General features: G+C 46.7%; 1 protein-coding gene across 3 annotated transcripts in view; it reads left to right on the forward strand.

The window, feature by feature from the left end:
• Positions 1–16188, forward strand: part of LOC146813534 (uncharacterized) — a 36746-nt gene extending 20558 nt beyond the window's left edge. For 2 of the 3 annotated variants that reach the window (XR_014966993.1, XR_014966991.1), the window contains one exon: positions 13249–13432. Coding sequence is in view for 1 of the 3 variants with exons in the window: in XM_085620301.1 (XP_085476427.1) it covers positions 13476–14756 (1281 nt within the window). In the remaining 2 variants the exon portion in view is untranslated. Of the gene's footprint in view, positions 1–13248 lie in introns of all 3 variants that reach the window. The other variant, XM_085620301.1, reaches the window with a different exon arrangement.
• Positions 16189–20182: the final 3994 nt, after the last annotated feature.

Raw genomic sequence — 20182 nt, forward strand, 5'->3', positions numbered from 1 at the left:
GCCTGGCACAGGTAAGCAATAAATACTTTGCAGTAATAAATGCTGAATGTTATACAATATTGCCAACTCTAAAGTTCTGTATGCATGTTTTGTGGACATCAAGGCAGCCTTCAACAAGGTCCCCAGACGAATTCTGTTGGCAAAAATCCCCACAAACTTATTGAACGCAATAATCAACCTTTACTCAAAAACATGGGTTCAAATAAAAATGGGAGACGGTCGAACTTCAACAAACAAAATCACCACAACCAATGGTTTAAAACAGGGGTGCATCCTAGCCCCCTGTCTATTTAATATATATACAGCCGACCTAGATAATAACTTACGTTCAACATTAGGGGACCCACCAAAACTGGGGAATGTGAGAATAGTAAGCCTGCAATATGCCGACGACATTGTGCTGTTATCCCAAACGCCCCGCGGCCTCCAACGATTGATAAACCAATTAGCAGAATACACAGCTTTAAACCAATCAGACATAAACTTCAAAAAAACAAAGGTTATGTGCTTTTCGAGTCCACACAAAAAGATACCAAAATTCACTTGGATGATCAATAGCAATTGCCTGGACCAGGAGGGTACATATAAATATCTGGGAATAGTTTTGGACCGCCACCTCAATTACAAGAAATACCTAGAACAGCGGAAAATAAAAGCCAAACAGCTATTATTTGCATTTAAAACCATGCAAAAAAAAATTAGTGACTGTTCAACGCCCCATTTACTAAAGGTCGTGGCAGCAAAATTCATACCTTCAATCACGTACGGTTCAGAACTTCTAAACACAAAGGACGCAACAATTCTGAACATCGCCCGAACCAGTCTCTTCAAAAATCTATTTAAAATTCCGCGCCACATTTCTCAAGCCCGGTTCAGATTAGAATTTGGGTTTAAAAACCAGATCCCGTCGAGACAAGGAGCGCTGGTAAAATACTACTGGAGAATGCGGGCAGCAGAGGAAGAGTCTCTGGCACATTATTGCTGGCTGGAGGTTGAAAGGCAATCCAGATTGTGTAACTCGGTTTATCCATCTTTAAAGCAATCGATTGAAGCCTTAGAGTTAGAGGAAGCTTGGCTCACAATACCATCCTACCAGAGTTCAAACGAATAGTCAATAAAACTATCAATTGGATATCTCAAGAAAAGGATAAAGCCTCATTGACCATGAAAACCAATGCATGGATTGTGTTGCCAACATACAAAATGTTAAAGCCTCACCCATACCTGTCGGAACATTTTGCAAATCGCATGAAGCAGCAACTGATCTTAATGAGACTGGGAGTTTACTCACCTAAAGACCAAATCCCAAAATGGAAACGGACTTTGCCCTCAATGGACTGCCGCCTTTGTGGACAAGGAGATGAATCATTGCTCCACCTTCTTTGTATTTGTCCGGCATTATTATCCATAAGGAAAGAACTTTTGCGGCCAATAATGAAAAGAGAACAAATAAGGACTTGTAGATCCGCCTGTCAAGAATTCCTGTCATACAAGGGAAACACGCCCTTATGTAAACAGGAGAGCTGTTACATAACTCAAGGAAAACACGCCCTTATGTAAACAGGAGAGCTGTTACATAACTCAAGGGAAACACGCCCTTATGTAAACAGGAGAGCTGTTACATAACTCAAGGAAACACGCCCTTATGTAAACAGGAGAGCTGTTACATAACTCAAGGAAAACACGCCCTATAAAGGGAGGAACCGGGAGGTACAACGCTGTCGGATATTGTGTTCACACCGACGTACCTGCTTCGTGAAGAGCAGTGTTCCGGAGTGGTGCTCCAGTAAGGCAAGAACGGAGGTAGGTCGAGTCGTTACTCCCTGGGCCGTGTCTTGCCCCATCGTCACCTGTGAAGGACCCGGAAGCTCTACCGGTCAACCATTGAGCTTCGCTTTTTGACTCGGCTGAGTCCAAGCGCAGTGGCGCTTTTGCTGGTTGGAGTCGTAACTCCCAGCCCGACCAGAGACACAGGGACTGCCAGCTGTAACGCACACCAGGAGGTGTTTGCCGCGTTACAGACTCGGAAGTCCACAGGATCGATCGAGCGGCTGCTCTCGGTTCAGTCTTCTTGCTTGTGATTGGGGTATCGGTGACGCATCACCAGGAGGTGACTCCGCGTCCCGGTGCAGTCTGAGGAAGAGGTTGAGCGGCTGCTCCCTTCAGGTAGAGACCCCGGCTGGGTGTTTCCCTGACTCCTCGATTCTCCCCAACACTCTTCGTGCCCCTCACAGCCTACCGATTGGCATTGTCGGCCATTTCATTTCTGCCCTCTGTTGGCATACGCCGGGACCGGCGTATATGCAGAGGACGGTTAGGACCATCCGTGCTGTGGGCTGGTAACGTACTTAGCCTGGAGGATTCCAGTGACTATAACTTGTTTATTCTTTGTATTATATTTGCCTTCATTAAAACAACTAACCCTTCACTAGTGGTTGCGTCCTCATTGTCGTGTCTGTTAAACGATCCTGAGACGTTCAGGGCGTTACAAAATATCCGACCTTAATAACACTAACTGTCTCCCGGTCGATAACAGACATGGCAACACTTGATGATGTGCTGGCTGCTTTAGCGGCCATGCAAGTTGAAGTGGCTGCCTCTAGGCAAGAAACAGCCGATGTAAAAGCCAGACTGGATGCTATCCAATTGGACCCGCTCACGCCCAGCACCTCCCTCACGAATCAGACCCCTGCGGTAGTAGTGGAAATGCCGGTAGCCATCCCCTTGGCGACACCAGAGAGGTACAGTGGGGATCCTAACACAGTGCAGGTATTCCTCACACAAGTGGCGCTACATTTATCGTGCAAACCAAAGGCGTTCCCCACGAGTCAGGCTCGTGTGGCTTTCCTTATATCCTATTTGGCTGGAAACGCGGCACAATGGGCCGTACCTCTGGTGAGCAGGGACGACCCCCTCTTATGTGATTGGGGTGCTTTTCGCGAGGAATTCCTGAAGGTATTCGACAGAAGGGCTGACTCGTACACGGCGGACCGTGAAATGCTTGAGTTGAGACAGGGATCCAACGACCTGGTGCAGTATCTCAACGCGTTCCGAAGGCTGGTTGCAGAAACCAAGTGGCCTGTTGCTAAACAGACGGCGCTCTTCCATCAAGGGCTGTGCGATGAGCTCAAGGACGCCGTGGCTCATATTGACCCTCAACCCAAGACATGTGAGGGCCTTATCAACCTGGTATTACGGCTGGAACATAGGCTAAGTGAAAGAAAGGGGGATCATGGGAGAAAAGGAAAATCCCTTCCATCCTATGTGACGGTGGGAAGTCCTGAAACTTCCACCGCATCCAAGGGAGAACCCATGGACATCGGCGCAATACGAGCGAGCCTCACAGCCACGGAGAAAGAGTCACGCCGTAAACAAGGATTGTGCCTATATTGTGGCAAAAAAGGCCACTACGTACGTGAATGCCCTGCCAAACCGAAGACGTCACGTTATCGGGCCAACCGGTCGGTAACAGCCGTGGTGGACATACCGGCGGAAAACTAGAGGACTCCAAGACCAGAGAAGGGGCATCTCGGAGTCACTCATCCATCCCTTCACTTTCCAACTCGGTCACTAAGGGACAACGACACCTGTTTATCACGGTGCACGTGGGAGTGCATGACCAGTGGATACCCGTTGTGGCCATGGTGGATTCAGGGGCCACGGGCATGTTTATGGACCACAACGAGGCATGCAGGCTAGGGCTAGTGCTTCTTCCCAAAGCTGTACCCGAAGACGTCTATGCTGTAGACGGAAGGCGATTGGTGACGGGGCCCATCGGGCAGCACACGGGGGTCCTTCCGATGAGATATGGGTGGAACCATTTGGAACAAATCGATTTTAACATCATCCGAGCGCCCCAATATGGCGTCATATTGGGATTGCCGTGGCTACAGAAACACAACCCCTTTGTGGATTGGCCAACACATCGCATCGAAATGACGTCACCGTATTGCATCCTGCATTGTGGAATAAGAACGGAATCCCTTGACGCAGATGAGAGCGGGAGTCAGACGGTGGCTACAGCGGCAGAAAAAGATGTGGCTCTCCCCCAGGCTTATCACAGTTTTGAGGATGTATTTGATGAGGTGAAGGCGGAAGTGCTACCACCACATAGACAGTTTGACTGCCAGATCGACCTGGTGCCAGGGGCCAGCGTTCCCAGCGGCAGGCTGTATGCCCTGACGGAGCCTGAAAACGTGCATCTCCGGGGGTACCTGGATAAACTCCTCAAGCTAGGATTCATCCGCCCGTCCAAGTCTCCGGCCGCCTCGCCACTCTTCTTCATCCCGAAGGCTAATGGGGAGCTGAGAGCCTGTGTGGACTTTAGGGCATTGAATGCGATAACCATAAAAAATCGGTACCCCTTGCCTCTCATCAGTGTACTTCTGGAACAGGTCAAGAAAGCTCGTATCTACACCAAGTTGGATTTGAAAGGGGCATACCATCTGGTGCGCATGAGGGACGGAGACGAGTGGAAGACCGCCTTTAAGACCAGGTTCGGCCTTTTTGAGTACCTCGTCATGCCGTTCGGTCTGTGCAACGCCCCGGCAGCCTTTCAGTACTTTTTGAATGAGGTATTCAGAGAGGAGTTGGATATCTACGTGGTCGTATATATCGACGACATCCTCATCTATTCGTCCAGTGTGGAGGAGCACGTACACCACGTCAAAGCTGTGCTCCAAAAGCTGAGGGAAAACATGCTGTTTTGTAAACTCAGCAAGTGTGACTTCCACGTCACATCCGTGGAATTCCTCGGAGTGATGCTGAGTCCAGAGGGACAGGAGATGGCAGAACGAAAGATCAAGGCGGTGAAAGAATGGCCGGTGCCCCAAAGCGTGAAGGACGTCCAAAGTTTCATTGGCTTCGCCAACTTTTACAGGCGGTTCATAGATGGATTTTCAGGAGTGGTGGCCCCAATCACACAGCTACTGAGGAAGTCCAAGGAGTTTGTCTGGTCCCCTGAAGCGAACAAAGCCTTTGAGGCCCTGAAAAGCGCCTTTGGTAAGGCGCCGGTGTTGGCTCACCCCGATCCGGATCTCCCCTACGTGGTGGAAGCGGACGCGTCGGATGTGGCGCTGGGGGCTATCTTGTCCCAACGCAACCACGACACAGGGGTGCTTCATCCCGTTGCGTACATGTCCCGCAAACTCAACGACGCCGAACGCAACTACCATATTGCGGAGAAGGAGCTTCTCGCAATCAAGGACGCCTTCACCGAATGGAGGCATTGGTTGATGGGGGCAAGACATGTGGTATCGGTGTACACGGACCATCGGAACCTACAGTTCATGACTGCCACTAGACACCTTTCTCCCAGGCAGCTGCGGTGGATGATCTTCTTTGCGGGGTTCAACTTCCGCATCACATATCGGCCGGGGACGGAAAACCGAAAGGCGGACGCCCTGTCCCGTCAATCTGCAGTTAAGGAACCATTGCCTGCGACCGAGCGCTCCATCATTTCCCCGAGGATGGTATTGGGGGTTATCCAACCGGATACTTTCCTGAGGGGAATAAAGAGAGGGATCAGGTCATTCGCATGGCGGAGGTGGCTCCTCAGTCACAGAGAATGGCAGCTGAAGGACGGGATACCCCTGAAGGGCAGGTGCCTATTGATACCCACGCCTAGGCTAAGGAAACAAGCATTCATCTGGTGCCATGACTCCCCATGCGCAGGTCATTTGGGCTTTGAAAAAACGGTGGCTAGCATGGGACGGCATTTCTGGTGGCCAACCATGAGAGTGGATGTCAGGAGGTGGGGACAGGAGTGTCCTACGTGTGCTACCATGAAGGCCGACCATGGCCGAACCCAAGGGCTCTTACATCCACTTCCAACCCCGGATAGACCATGGGATAGCATATCACTGGACTTCGTGGTGGGCCTACCGGTAGACCAGGGGATGACGGCAATACTGGTGGTGGTGGATTACTTGACGAAAATGGGGCACTTCATCCCCTGCAAGAGAGTCCCTACGGCCGGGGAATTGGCGTCACTACTCCTAAAGAATGTGGTACGACTGCATGGATTACCTGGGGTGATCGTGTCGGACCGGGGGTCGCAGTTTACTGCGCAATTCTGGAAGACTTGGTGCACTGCGCTGCATGTTAAGACCGCCCTGTCCACCAGCTACCACCCTCAAACGGACGGCCAAACCGAGCGCCTGAACCAAACGCTCAAACAGTATCTGCGATGTTTTTTGGACCAGGGCAGGGAAGAATGGGTCGACTTGCTATGGGTTGCAGAGATAGCCTATAACAACGCCACTCACAGCTCCACACAGTCATCTCCGTTCTATAGCAACTATGGCCAACATCCCAGGTTCTTGCCATTTCTACATCCGTTCAGAGAGGACAGGATTCCCGCCACAGCGGACAGGGTGGCACACATAAAAGACACATTGATGCGCTCAAGGGCTGTCCTAATAGAGGCCAAGAGAAGATACAAGGCTGCGGCAGATAGGAAGAGAAGGCCCGGGCCACTGTACCGCACTGGAGACTACGTCTGGATATCCACAAGAAACATGAGGTTTCGAAAGAACAGTGTGTTCCATCCCAAGTACATGGGCCCCTATCGAATTACCAAGTGTATGGGTCCCGTGAACGTGAAGGTGTGCTTGCCCCAGTCATTGCGGATACACCCTGTCTTTCATGTATCATTGCTCAAACCAGCACCCTCCAAGCCGTCTGGGACACCTCGGCCGGTATGCGTGGAGTCGGAGGTGGAGTATGAAGTGTCGGGCATACGGGCGTCCAAATGGCGCAGGGGGAAGCTGTGGTACCTGGTTGCATGGAAAGGCTATGGCCCGGAGGAGCATTCATGGGAACCGGCTGAAGGGGTTCATGCTCCGCGCTTGGTCTCCTTGTTCCATCGGCGTTTTCCTGCCAGCGCTGGACCCGTGGGGAGCCGCTGAGAGGGAGGATGTACTGTCAAGAATTCCTGTCATACAAGGGAAACACGCCCTTATGTAAACAGGAGAGCTGTTGCATAACTCAAGGAAAACACGCCCTTATGTAAACAGGAGAGCTGTTACATAACTCAAGGGAAACACGCCCTTATGTAAACAGGAGAGCTGTTACATAACTCAAGGAAACACGCCCTTATGTAAACAGGAGAGCTGTTACATAACTCAAGGAAAACACGCCCTATAAAGGGAGGAACCGGGAGGTACAACGCTGTCGGATATTGTGTTCACACCGACGTACCTGCTTCGTGAAGAGCAGTGTTCCGGAGTGGTGCTCCAGTAAGGCAAGAACGGAGGTAGGTCGAGTCGTTACTCCCTGGGCCGTGTCTTGCCCCATCGTCACCTGTGAAGGACCCGGAAGCTCTACCGGTCAACCATTGAGCTTCGCTTTTTGACTCGGCTGAGTCCAAGCGCAGTGGCGCTTTTGCTGGTTGGAGTCGTAACTCCCAGCCCGACCAGAGACACAGGGACTGCCAGCTGTAACGCACACCAGGAGGTGTTTGCCGCGTTACAGACTCGGAAGTCCACAGGATCGATCGAGCGGCTGCTCTCGGTTCAGTCTTCTTGCTTGTGATTGGGGTATCGGTGACGCATCACCAGGAGGTGACTCCGCGTCCCGGTGCAGTCTGAGGAAGAGGTTGAGCGGCTGCTCCCTTCAGGTAGAGACCCCGGCTGGGTGTTTCCCTGACTCCTCGATTCTCCCCAACACTCTTCGTGCCCCTCACAGCCTACCGATTGGCATTGTCGGCCATTTCATTTCTGCCCTCTGTTGGCATACGCCGGGACCGGCGTATATGCAGAGGACGGTTAGGACCATCCGTGCTGTGGGCTGGTAACGTACTTAGCCTGGAGGATTCCAGTGACTATAACTTGTTTATTCTTTGTATTATATTTGCCTTCATTAAAACAACTAACCCTTCACTAGTGGTTGCGTCCTCATTGTCGTGTCTGTTAAACGATCCTGAGACGTTCAGGGCGTTACACCGCCGTAATAAAATGTTTAGGAGACTCGACAATACAATTGGCATGCAAAGCAATAACGTTTTTGAGTCTAGCTGCAAACGAACTAGAAAAGAGAGACAGAGAACTTGAACCGGCAAAGCGTGCAAAGTGATAAAGTGTAGTTAATCAATCCTCAGCCTACATAAGAGCAACGTATCTTATAGCTTGACTCACTATTCCAAGACTGAAGGAACCGATTGTATTATGTTTTTATAAAAAAGAGAATTTATCAATTAATCTGTATCTTGCTTAGGAATGTTATGTGTTTCAGCGGTTATGCTGCTCTTTTATGATTTAAATTAAATCAATAAAGTAATTTCTACTGCTGATTGTTATACAGTTGTATTGCAATTGTATATGTACTTTGGTTTGACTTACAGTATTGTTTCAGGGAAATGCAATCACTTGTAAATACAGTACGTAGACTTCAATGGGATTTTCAGTAAAAGAGCAGGTAAGTTACTTTTGGATTACACTGCAGCACTGGGATATTTCCTGTTACCAGGTGAGTAAAAGCGTTTTTGTTAAATCGTACAATTTTAAAGCATTTCTTTAATGTGTAAAACTCCACACTTAGAAACTTTTTCAGGAAAAATTGTCAATGTTATCCTATGGAGGAAAAACAGGTTATTGGTTCTTAGGTAAGTATTCGACTGTGGGAGTTAAGGTTCTGGGGTTAGACTCAGGGGTCTCCCAGGGTCAATGATGCACTGTTATTGCACCATCAGCGGCACTAGGGCGGCCGGGTACAGAGTGTTGAGGCCCAATGTTATCCTACGGTGGATAGGGGGTCTCCGGTTGGTGGCTGCTGGCAAGCAGGTCACGTAGTTGTGAGAGCAAAACTCCTGGACTTTAGCTCAGCGCAAATGGGGAAACAAGTAGGCACAAAAAGTGCACCCTCAGCGGCACTGGGGCGGCCGGGTGCAGAGTGCTGTTTCGACGTCGGGCGTCCTATTGTTTTCTATGGAGAACCTCCGGTTTGAAGTAACACTGCAGGCTTGGGGACGAGGATCGTCTGGGTGCAACCACCACTTCGAGGGGTAAGTTGGGTTGTCTTGGGTTGGTAAGGCACCGTTGGTTTTGGCACACAAGGCCGTGGGGCGTCGGGTGCAGGGGTGCCTTTTAGGGTCGGATTGTCTTACCCACTCTGGTCGCGGTAGTGGGGATCCTCTTGGATTGAGGCTGCAGGCGTCGTCGGGAGGCTTGAGGCAGGTCAGGAGTCGCCGAATCTCGGGTCAGGATTGCCGGGGTGACCTCCTCATGGTGTTTTTCCACTCGAGCTCGGGCCGGGTTCAACGGGTGCAGAGTGGGCTGGATTCGCAGTATCCGGCCAGAGCCAGAAGCTGCAGTTTGAACAAGTCCGGTGTTCACGGGAGATTCAGTCTTTGAAGTGAAGGCAGGCAGGTCCACCGGGGTTTTTGAGGTTGCTGGCTGCAGGACACACCGGGATTTTGCAGGAGTAGGTTCGAGGGGAGACAGGCCTGTAGGGCTGGGGCCACGCCAGTGGGCATTGTCCTCTTGTTAGCTCTGCACGGCTCTTCGGTCCTCCTTCTTATCTTCTTTTCTTGTCGTTTCTGGATCTGAGGAAGCAAGGTTCAGGGTGCCCCCTAAATACTAGATTTAGGGGTGTTACAGATAGGTAAAGGGCAGGGGCCAATGGGTTCCTTCCCTGGGGTGGGTACATACCCTATTCTGCCACTCTCCAGTGGGAGGGGGGCAGGAGCCTGTCCATGGTTGGCTGGGTCCCCCCATCCTCAAGATGTCGGGGACTCAAGGTTGTGCTTCACCTCGCCTTCTTTCACCTAAAGGGGTGGCGTTGGCAGAGGTGGGCACACCTCTCTTCTTCACTTGTTTTTTCCCGCCGGTTCTCCCGCCCAAAGTGGGGGGTAGAACCAGTGGGGACCAGTTGCAGAAAGCAGCAAATGGTCTGGAGAGGCTCACAAAGGCGGCATGCCTTTGAAGCTTCTCCTTCGTGAACCCTGCCCATCCTGAGGGAGGAGGCTTGGCACTTCGTCCCAGGATGTGCATTGTTTCTGGGCCCTGAGAGCAGCAGCTCTCGACCCAGGGGTCCAGAAACATGTCTGTTGGTGGCAGCTTAAGCAGCCACTCAGTCAGGTCACTAGAAGTTGGTCGAGTTTCAGAGGGCATCTCTAAAATGTCCTCTATTGTGCATTTTACATTAAATCCCACACTGGCATCAGTGTGGGTTTAATGTGCTGAGAAGTTTGATACCAAACTTCCCAGTCTTCAGTGTAGCCATTATGATGTTGTGGAGTTCGTAATGACAAACTCCCAGCACCATATACTCTTAATGGCAGCACTGCCCTTACAGTTCCCAGGAATGGACTTGGGCACTGTAGGGGTACAGGGCTCATGCACCTGTACCCTCACCACTGGCATGCATAGGGCACCCAGCTAGAGGGGTGGCTGATGTATGCCAGGGCAGTGTGTGTTGTGGGCAGGTCATACAGGGATGTGTGCCCTGTCGACTCTCTGTTTAGTTCTACACCCAGACACTCAGCCTGCAAAGGCAGTGTGTGAGTGTCAGGGTACAGGACCTCTAAGGGTAGCACAATAAGTGCTACAGCCCTTAGGGGCCTTCTCTGGTCACAGTGCCCTGGGAACCTGTGGTACCATTTACCAGGGGCTGACCTGTGGCCAGAGATGCCAATTGGGTTTAGGCTTCAATGCAGTTTTAGGGAAGGAACATAGGCCCTGGGTACCTGATTAGCAGGAGCCCAGGGCACACTCAGTCAAAGAACATCAGCAATTCAGCAAAAAGTGGGGGCATACCATGCAAGAAAGAGGGCACTTTCTCACAGGTACAGTGTAATTTTTAGTCCATACGCTTCTGGTGAAGGAATCAGCCCTAAATTAAACCTTGCTAATTCCATTGTGAAGGCACCATCTCCCAGTAACAAAGATCTGGTGAGATCCTTCTTAGGACTGGCGCAGTAGAACTCTAAATTTGTTCTGTTGCCCAAGAAGGTCACTAATTTCACAAGGGTCAAAGAAGTGTGAGGAGGCGTTCATGAAAGTCAAGCATGAGATTGAGAAATACCACCCCTGAGGCATTTTGTTGTTTCAAAACAAATATTCTGACTACTGTTGCCAGCTTCGGAGGTTTAGGAATGTTTTTATCCCATGTAGTGGATGGTAAAGAGAAGGCAGAGACTTTCACTTTGCGGTCACTCCTAGGTGCTGAAGAGGGATATTCAGTTATTGAACTGGAATCTCTGCCATGCATGTGGACAGTACATCATGTTAAATGTTTCTTGTAGGGTTATACTTTTGTAATGAGGTCAGACCACAGGCCTCGAGTTCCGATATTCACATGTAAGAGCATTGAGAGCACCAGACCTGCTCTCTTTCTGTAAAGCCTTAAAACCTGGCTTTTCAAGCAATAGTTCTTTGGGACTGAATTCCCCTTCTACTCTCTTTTCCCAGGTCTTTTCTTCTTCCAAGTTTCGGTGCCTAGACACATTTGGGTAGTAGAGCGCTTTACATTTCATTTCATACTTCAAAAGATGGATTAAGAGTGTAATGGAATTTAATTTTCTGGGTGAACTATCTCCCTGGTGTTACGAGCATACCAGCCAACTGTTTATTCAGATTGCCAATTTGGCAGCTCTATTTTAACTGATAACATCCTTCCTGTAATGTGGGTAAAGAGTCTGCTTTAGGCAAAGCAGAGTGGGAGTTGGAGACTGCTACGGATTCAGCTTGGAAGGCTGTGTTAGATGATGTAGTGGCAGGTTGTCCTAATTTTATGAGACTGTTGAAAGACTGAAGAATGTAAGGCTTTTTTAAATGCGAGGAATGAGTTGAAAATTGTGGGTGGCGATGAGCGGTTGGTTCTACCCTTGGGTCTGTGGAGTGAAATTATAAACTTTGCCCATGAGGGGCCATCTGGACTCACTAAGGTCAGAGTAAGGGAGCATTATTGCCGGCCTTTGTTAGACCAACAGACTGAGTTGGTTGTGAGAGACTGTTTACAAAGTGCAAGTTATGACAAATCCAAGTCAGTGAGGGCGACTCCCCCATCCCCAGTAGAAATACTGGAGGAACCTAGGAGCAAACCAGCCTTGGTCATTAAAGGTCTTTTTGATTTGCTGCTGCCTGCAGAGTAGGTAGTTGTAGTTAGGACCTTGTTTCTATAGGTAAAGCATTTTTTGTTTTCCAATAACTTTGGTGCTGTTTGATGAATCTTCTCAAAATGTTCAAAACTAATACCATGCTCACTTCAGCTGCTATCTTGAAAGTTTCAGGGTGATCCATCAAGCGGGGCTGAGAACAAGGATGTACTTAAAAGCGCGTTTTCTCCATAGGAAATTCCCGTAGGACCTTTAGACACAGCTACAGCCCGAACTGCTGAATGTAAATACACCAAATTTGGCAGTAAGGTAGATGTTGATGAACTGCTAATTTCTTTAAGCTTACCCACTCCAACAAACTCTAAACTACCCTCTTAGTTTTGACCAAGGTGATCATCATTTATCATTCAGTGAAATGTCTCTGCCATTTGTTAATGTTTGTATAATTTTGTAGTAAATAGTTTATTTATAATTGATAAAAACCTTGGTGACCACACAAAGGAGAACGTGATGTGTCTATAGTCCTTCCATAGTTATTAATATTATTGTCTTCAATGTTTTTTAATTTATAAGACAGAAGCATTTTACAGTGTATTAAATCATCACTTAGATCATGTCGTGACTATATTATATCACAAACTCAAATGTCGGCAAGGCGAACTCAGCCCGTCATCCTTCCATGTAACTTTGGGTAATATTAACACAGTAATTTTTAAGCACTAAATGTAGAAAAAACTGAATTATCAAACATTATGTAAAATACAAGCTATTATTAATAAATACATATTTGAAAACAAGGTCAAATGTGATAGAACTACAATGTGTGCATCTCCTAATTCAACAAAGCCATTATCTGGATATTTATATTGAAATGCTATTAATGCTCCCATGAGCTATACTGACATATCATCTCCATTTAGAATGTTATCCTGAAGAAAAGAGTAACAAATTTTACTGGTGTTCAATTATTTTTAAATGATGGTGCTCCGTAGGACCACAATTAGTGTATCACAAATTACTCTTTCCCAGGGATGCAGGCACCATGCTTAGATGAGAGTTTTAAGTCGTAACATTTGCAGTATGAAAGAACTGATCTCTCACTGCATTGACACAGAGATATAGCCTGCATTATTCATATAGTTGTGTGTTAACATGTAAAAACTAATAATGTGACTCTCTATTTAATTCAATAGGTGATCGACAACAACTGAAATTATGCTGAATTGCCTGAAAAATGACATTGCCAGCTCTCCGTGCCACCTAATCAAAATAACACAACATCTTACTCAAAGGAAATCTGGGGCAAACATTAAAGCGTTGGCCATTAACACCTGTGATCAAGCATGAGTGATATTAAATTAATGTATATCAAATCTTAAGACAAGTTTAACTGAAATGTTTTTTAACATTTTCATACAAAATGAGAAAAAACTACCTCATTGCACTGAATGTTGGAAAAGCAAAAATCACACCGGAAAATCAGTATATTCGGTCTAAACATAATATCAAAGAAAGTGAAAGTCTATTAGGGTGGCAACAAAAACAGACTGTTGAGAAATGTTGTCAATTTGCTGAATGTGGGAGTACTTTCAGTATAAAAGAAAGTCAGAAATATACAGAATGCTACGAATGCTTCAATGAACTTGGAAAACGAACTGAACACCAAGGAACACATAGTGGAGAGAAACCTTATCATTGCTCAGAATGTGGGAATAGGTTCCGTCAGAAAGCATTTCTTGCTATTCACCAAAGAGTACACACAGGTGAGAAACCTTATCTATGCATAGAATGTGGGAAAACGTTCAGTGCTAAATTTAGTCTTACTGTACACCAGAGGACACACACAGGTGAAAAACCTTATCAGTGTTCAGAATGTGGGAAAGGGTTCAGTCAGAGCTCAAATCTTAGTACTCACCAAAAAGGACACACAGGTAAGAAACCTTATCAGTGCTCAGAATGTGGGAAAAGGTTCAGTCTGAAAGAACATCTTACTCTACACTATAGAACACACACAAGCGAAAAACCCTATCAGTGCACAGAATGTGCAAAATGCTTCAAAGTACTTAGACATCTAACTGAGCACCAGAGAATACATACAGGTGAGAAACCTTATCAGTGCTCTGAATGCGGGAAAAGATTCAGCCAGAAAGGAATACTTAGTCGTCACCAGAGAACACATACAGGTGAAAAACCTTATCAATGCTCTGAATGCATGAAAAGTTTCAGTGAAAAAGGAAAATTGACTAAGCATCAGAGAACACATACAGGCGAGAAACCCTATCAATGCACTGAATGTGGGAAACGCTTCAGTAGAAAGGAATATATTCCTACACACCAGAGAACACATACAGGGGAGAAACCTTATGAATGTAGTGAATGTGGGGCAGGCTTCAGCAATGCACAAGCTGTGACTTCGCACTTTAGAACTCATACAGGTGAGAAACCTTATCAATGCTGTGAATGTGGGAAAAGATTTAGAGGAAAATCATATCTTGGTGTCCACCTGAGAATACATACTGGCGAGAAACCTTATCAATGCAGTGAGTGTGATAGAAGGTTTAGTGAGAAAGGAAGTCTTGTTGATCACCAGAGAATACATACAGGCGAGAAACCTTACCAATGTTCAGAATGTGGGAAAAGGTTCACCCAAAAGGGAAATCTTACTAATCACCAGAGGACACACAGAGGTGAGAAACTGTAACAATGCACCACATGTTGGAAAAGGTTTATTCAGAAAGTAAATCTCATTATACACCAGAGAATGCATAAGGCATTTAACTATATGAGTGCATTGAGTGAGGTAAGAACTTCAGTCATGAAGGAAATTGGGTTAAATACCAGAGGACACATACAAGAGAGAAAATATATAAATGTACAGAATGTAGGAAAATGTTCAGGGAGATGAGAAGTCTTACTCATCACTAATGGACACATTTCAACAGCCGTTGCTCCCAAGACTGGGATGAGTACATTGACTTAGTGGAAGTGGCTGTACATGATCTTTACCAGAGGTTTGCAGGGGAACAGCAGTGTTATGTCATCATCATGAGAAGGTTCCACCTAAAACTACTGGGCCTATACTTGGTTCAGGTGTTAACAAACCTTCAGACTCAATAACATGCCTACTGAGGTTAGTTCACAGTAAACCTGAACAGTAGCACCACTGCCTCGGGGGAGCAATGTTCAAAAATAAAAAGCAACACCGCTTTTGATCATGTGCCGAAAACGGGAAAATGACAAGGATCTGATGTTGGCCAGTTTATAATCCAGAAAATTATCCAGCCAAATTCTGATTAATTAAAGAAGTTATCCCAAATGTAATCAAAACCACAATAGAGTATGTAAAAGAATGTAAAATGATTACACAACCCGTACCCCAATTAAAGTCGGGATAGAGAGTAATACATGTAAAAGATACAAACGTTAAAAGAATGAATTCCTATCTGTGATCTGCTCAGGAGGTATTATCAGAAGTTGCAACTATGACTCGAATGGTGAATCAGGGCATAAGCAAGGTTGGGTTGGTTTCGTATTACCACTTGTCAATCATTTTATTATCAAAAGTGATTTCCTAAACTTTCTGTGGAATCCTCCTTTCTTAGTTTTCTCTGTGTCCTTAATAGAACTGAACATTCTTTATGTGGCAGCTAGAATTTTTTTTATTCCTGCACACGGTGTTTTCAAAATTGAAATACTTTATCGATAGCGAGAAAGTAAAGAGTGAACCATTGCACCTCTTATTGAAAGTCACAGAAATGCTTTATTGACAATGGCAAGTTTAACAGTGAATCCTTACATGCAATAATGAAGGTCATTGAAATGTTTTTTTGAAAAACACAAAGTATACAATGAGTCATTACTTGCCCTAATGAATGTCATTGTAAGAGGGTACCGTCTGTAGTGATTTTGATAGTTTAGGTTTATTGTAACATATTTCTGTTTTTAGTAATGTGGTGACACCCTGACAAAGCAAGTAGGCCTGCCTTTGGATAACTACACCTCATGGTCTTGTGCCTAGAAAATAAGGGGGTGATGTTGTGGTTGCAGGGTTCAGGGCTTGTCAGGGGTCGGAGTCACCATAGCTCTTTGCACTTTTTGGGGGAGGTAGGTTTTACATAGCGCGAACCCAACCCGAAGGTATCGAAGTGGTTTAAAATCGGCACCAGTTGTTTTACAGATAGACAGATTCATTTTTGTTAGGTACGTGGAGATTAAGTGATTTGCCCAGAATCACAGGATGTTGAGTGGCCCTGCTGAGACTCAAATCCGGTTCTCCAGCTTTAGGGTTGACTGCTCTACCCATTAGGCCACATCCTCTTCCCATCATCACTTGCCATCATGTAGTATTAGTATTGAGTATTATGTGCATAACAATGTACTTTACATTTTTACAAGTAAAAGCACTGACTGGGTAATGACTTATTGTGTTTTTGTTGCGTACCTTTGCACTGCGGGACTAGCTCACATCCCCGCCGAGGAGTAAGCGTAGCGCTACTATTCCTTACTACCCTGAGAACGTCAAGTGCTGCACTGGGATTCTTGGTTCCCAGTGGATGGATGGATTCGGACTTATTGAGAAATCTCAATATCTTTTTCCAAGTAATGATCCACTTTTTTACATGCTTGATTACTTATTTAATAATTCTTCAAGACAGTGATATATAAATGGAATAATTGGAAGACGTCATCTTGATAACCCCTCTGCACTCAAGCTCTTCTTTTTTGTGGTCTTCCATTGAGTACAAATGTGGAATGACACATGACAATCGCTTAGGGCTGGGGGTGTCAGTGTCAGACAGATGTATTAATGTATTGCAAAACACACAAGATGATGGACGGAATGTTGCACAATGGCAAAACACTCACCCCCAGTCACAGATCCTAGGATGCTTGATTCCGGTCCAGGGAAGACATGGCTTGGCAGTTCGGGCTGGACTGTTCCCATGAGGCACAGGGTCAAGACTGATTTGCATATGGCCATGTCTGAACTGGGGTGGCGTGGTGAGCAAAATAACGATGGATTAAACCCAGATCTGTGACTGGGGGTGAATGTTTTGCCATTGTGCAACATTCCGTCCATCATCTTGTGTGTTTTGCTGTTCACCCTATTTGGGAAGGGTATGCCCAGACGTGGGTCCCGTGCTCACTACGCCACTGGAGTCAAGCTATCCTGGCTGATGACGGCTGATAGCCAGAAACCGGTCCTAGGATGCTTGATTCCGGTCCAGGGAAGACATGGCTTGGCAGTTCGGGCTGGACTGTTCCCATGAGGCACAGGGTCAAGACTGATTTGCATATGGCCATGTCTGAACTGGGGTGGCGTGGTGAGCAAAATAACGATGGATTAAACCCAGATCTGTGACTGGGGGTGAATGTTTTGCCATTGTGCAACATTCCGTCCATCATCTTGTGTGTTTTGCTGTTCACCCTATTTGGGAAGGGTATGCCCAGACGTGGGTCCCGTGCTCACTACGCCACTGGAGTCAAGCTATCCTGGCTGATGACGGCTGATAGCCAGAAACCGGTCCTAGGATGCTTGATTCCGGTCCAGGGAAGACATGGCTTGGCAGTTCGGGCTGGACTGTTCCCATGAGGCACAGGGTCAAGACTGATTTGCATATGGCCATGTCTGAACTGGGGTGGCGTGGTGAGCAAAATAACGATGGATTAAACCCAGATCTGTGACTGGGGGTGAATGTTTTGCCATTGTGCAACATTCCGTCCATCATCTTGTGTGTTTTGTATTAATGTATTGGCCATGTATTATGGCTATCCAGGTTTCAGAACAACTCTTGTATTCATGGAGGACTTGTGCACAGTCATTGAGTGGATTACCTCCAGGGCTTCTCTGGTTTGGGCACTGATAAGTGTGCCGGTGCCACATCCTGTGACACAAAATTTGGTTGGCAAGGGTTCATGTTTCAACTCTGCTATTTATTCAAACATAATTGCCAAGATGCCCCTGTCAATGACAGTGACAATTTAAAGCCCATGTACTATTATTTTGTTATAGGGCTGGGATCATTTGGGCTGTGCTTTTTGTTTTTCAACCACCCTGTCTGTGGCTGGCTGTTTATTTGGTCTTTCAGCCCATTCCGTGGTGTCGAGGGTGACAGCAGTGACTCTTTGGGTGAGCGGGCCACCACTAGCAGAGACATTTGGAACCAGAGATGTGACGAACCCCTGGAGAATGGCTCCTCCTGATGCATGTCATCCTTCGCATGGGACGCTCATTTGGTCCAAATGCATCGTTGCCACACCATCCTCTGAGTCTTCCTGCTGCAGCAGCAATTTGCGCTTGAGAGTGTCTATGTTGGTTGGACGTTTTAATGCTGTCTACCTGTCAGAAGAGGGTGCCAATAATTTCCTTCTTCATTGCCATTTGATCTGGAATAGGGTCCTCTTTGGAAGCACAAGTATGCAAGAGTTCAATGAATCAGGACAGGGTCAGGATTGCTTTAAGACTCATTCTTGGTTTGTGGAGGATTAACCCCGGCCGTAGCTGGCAGAGTGCAACTATGCGAAGGTCCACGGAGGTGGAGAAAAACTCTATGGAACTCCGTTCTGCTCCACCACCCGCCTCCACCCCCCCAATAAAATAATACTTACAAAGTAATTTAAAAGAAATAAATTCACTTACCTGTATTGTGACGTCCCCGGGCTGCCTTCCTCCTCCTCGCCGTACACCTTGCGAGAACTGCGCATACACGCGCACGCAGTTCTCATAGAATGTACAGCGAGTTGGAGAGCAGCCCGGGGACGCCGCAATACAGATAAGTGAATTTATTTCTTTTAAATGACTTTGTAAGTAGGCAAATCCCCACACACTCCGCTGGTGGAGTGGAGTTCTCCACCCACACTTATGGAGGATCAGGCATCAGTTCTGGGTCTGATGTGTCTTGAAGCACATGTAGACGGTCTTAATCTAAGGAGTGAACACCTTGTCCTGGTGAAAAACATCAGTGGTTTGGGTCAGACTGAGTAAATGCTTGTAGCTGTCTACTTCCAGTCAATAGATGAGCACTGTCATCAGTTTTATCCGGTGGTGGCTTTGAAACATTAATTTGAGTAGCCAGTCCATATCTTCCAGTTGGGTGTGATGCTGCAACGGCCTCTAGTTCGTGAACTGGGTCCGTCCCTCTCTGGCTCCCGAGTCTCATCGCAGCTTCTTCTCCCACGGAGGCGCATCAGTGGCAATCACCAGAGTTGAAAGTGGTACCACGTGTTTGATGTCCACATTACTAGTATTCTGTCCTCAAAAAGTGACACATTGTTTGGTACAGCTTTCAAGTTTACAAGCAAAGTTTGTAAATGGAATAGCTATCTTATCTATCTGCAGCAAAAGAATCACATAATTCAAGGGATTTTAAGCTTCTAATCGAACTTACAAACCATTCTGAGCTGGTCAACACACTGTTCTTTAGCAAAAAAGGAAATATGGTCAGAAATTACCTTTAAGGCCTCTTTCCAAATTTACAAATCATTGACATAGAAGGCAGATTGACCCGTAACATTCCAATTAGGGATGGCCTATGCCAGGGGTGTGCCCTAGCTCCCTTGGGAAAATGTCTGGAAAGCTTGCTGTCGCTAACGAGGTCAGCAATGAACAAGGCAATTAGAATAGAAACAGGAATAACATCCTGGAGTTACTTAGCATATGCCGAGACACTAAGATTCTGGTTACACCAGAGAAAGAAGAAGGGCAAAAAATATTGTCGCTGTGCAAGAAATGAGATCCTTCCCAGTAGTTGAAGTGGGCCAAGAGTGCCAGAAGAAACCTGGGTGAAATATGCAGGGTCCTGGGTTTAGATTTTACAAACGAGACTCTCCAGATGGGGATCACAAAGGGTGGCGTCCACAATTTGGTAAAGAATAAAGCCAACAGGACATGCAGTATCTACAGGGGAAATCCTCCGTTCAGTTTATGTTCATGTCCTGGCAGAGCGAAGAGTGGTTTCTCTATGTTGACGCCCTATCAAATCCCAGTCCAAGAGTGGAGATTTTAAGACTAAGAATTGGTTTAAACCCGTGCCACATTAGCAGCCAAGTAAAGACAACAATGAGGGATGAGCAGGGAAAATGCACTTGTGGGTTACAGGTAAATGTGACTGCCTGCACATCCTTTTG

This window comes from Triturus cristatus, chromosome 7, assembly GCF_964204655.1.
Source record: "Triturus cristatus chromosome 7, aTriCri1.1, whole genome shotgun sequence".
In the NCBI taxonomy this organism is placed as follows: Eukaryota; Metazoa; Chordata; class Amphibia; order Caudata; family Salamandridae; genus Triturus; species Triturus cristatus.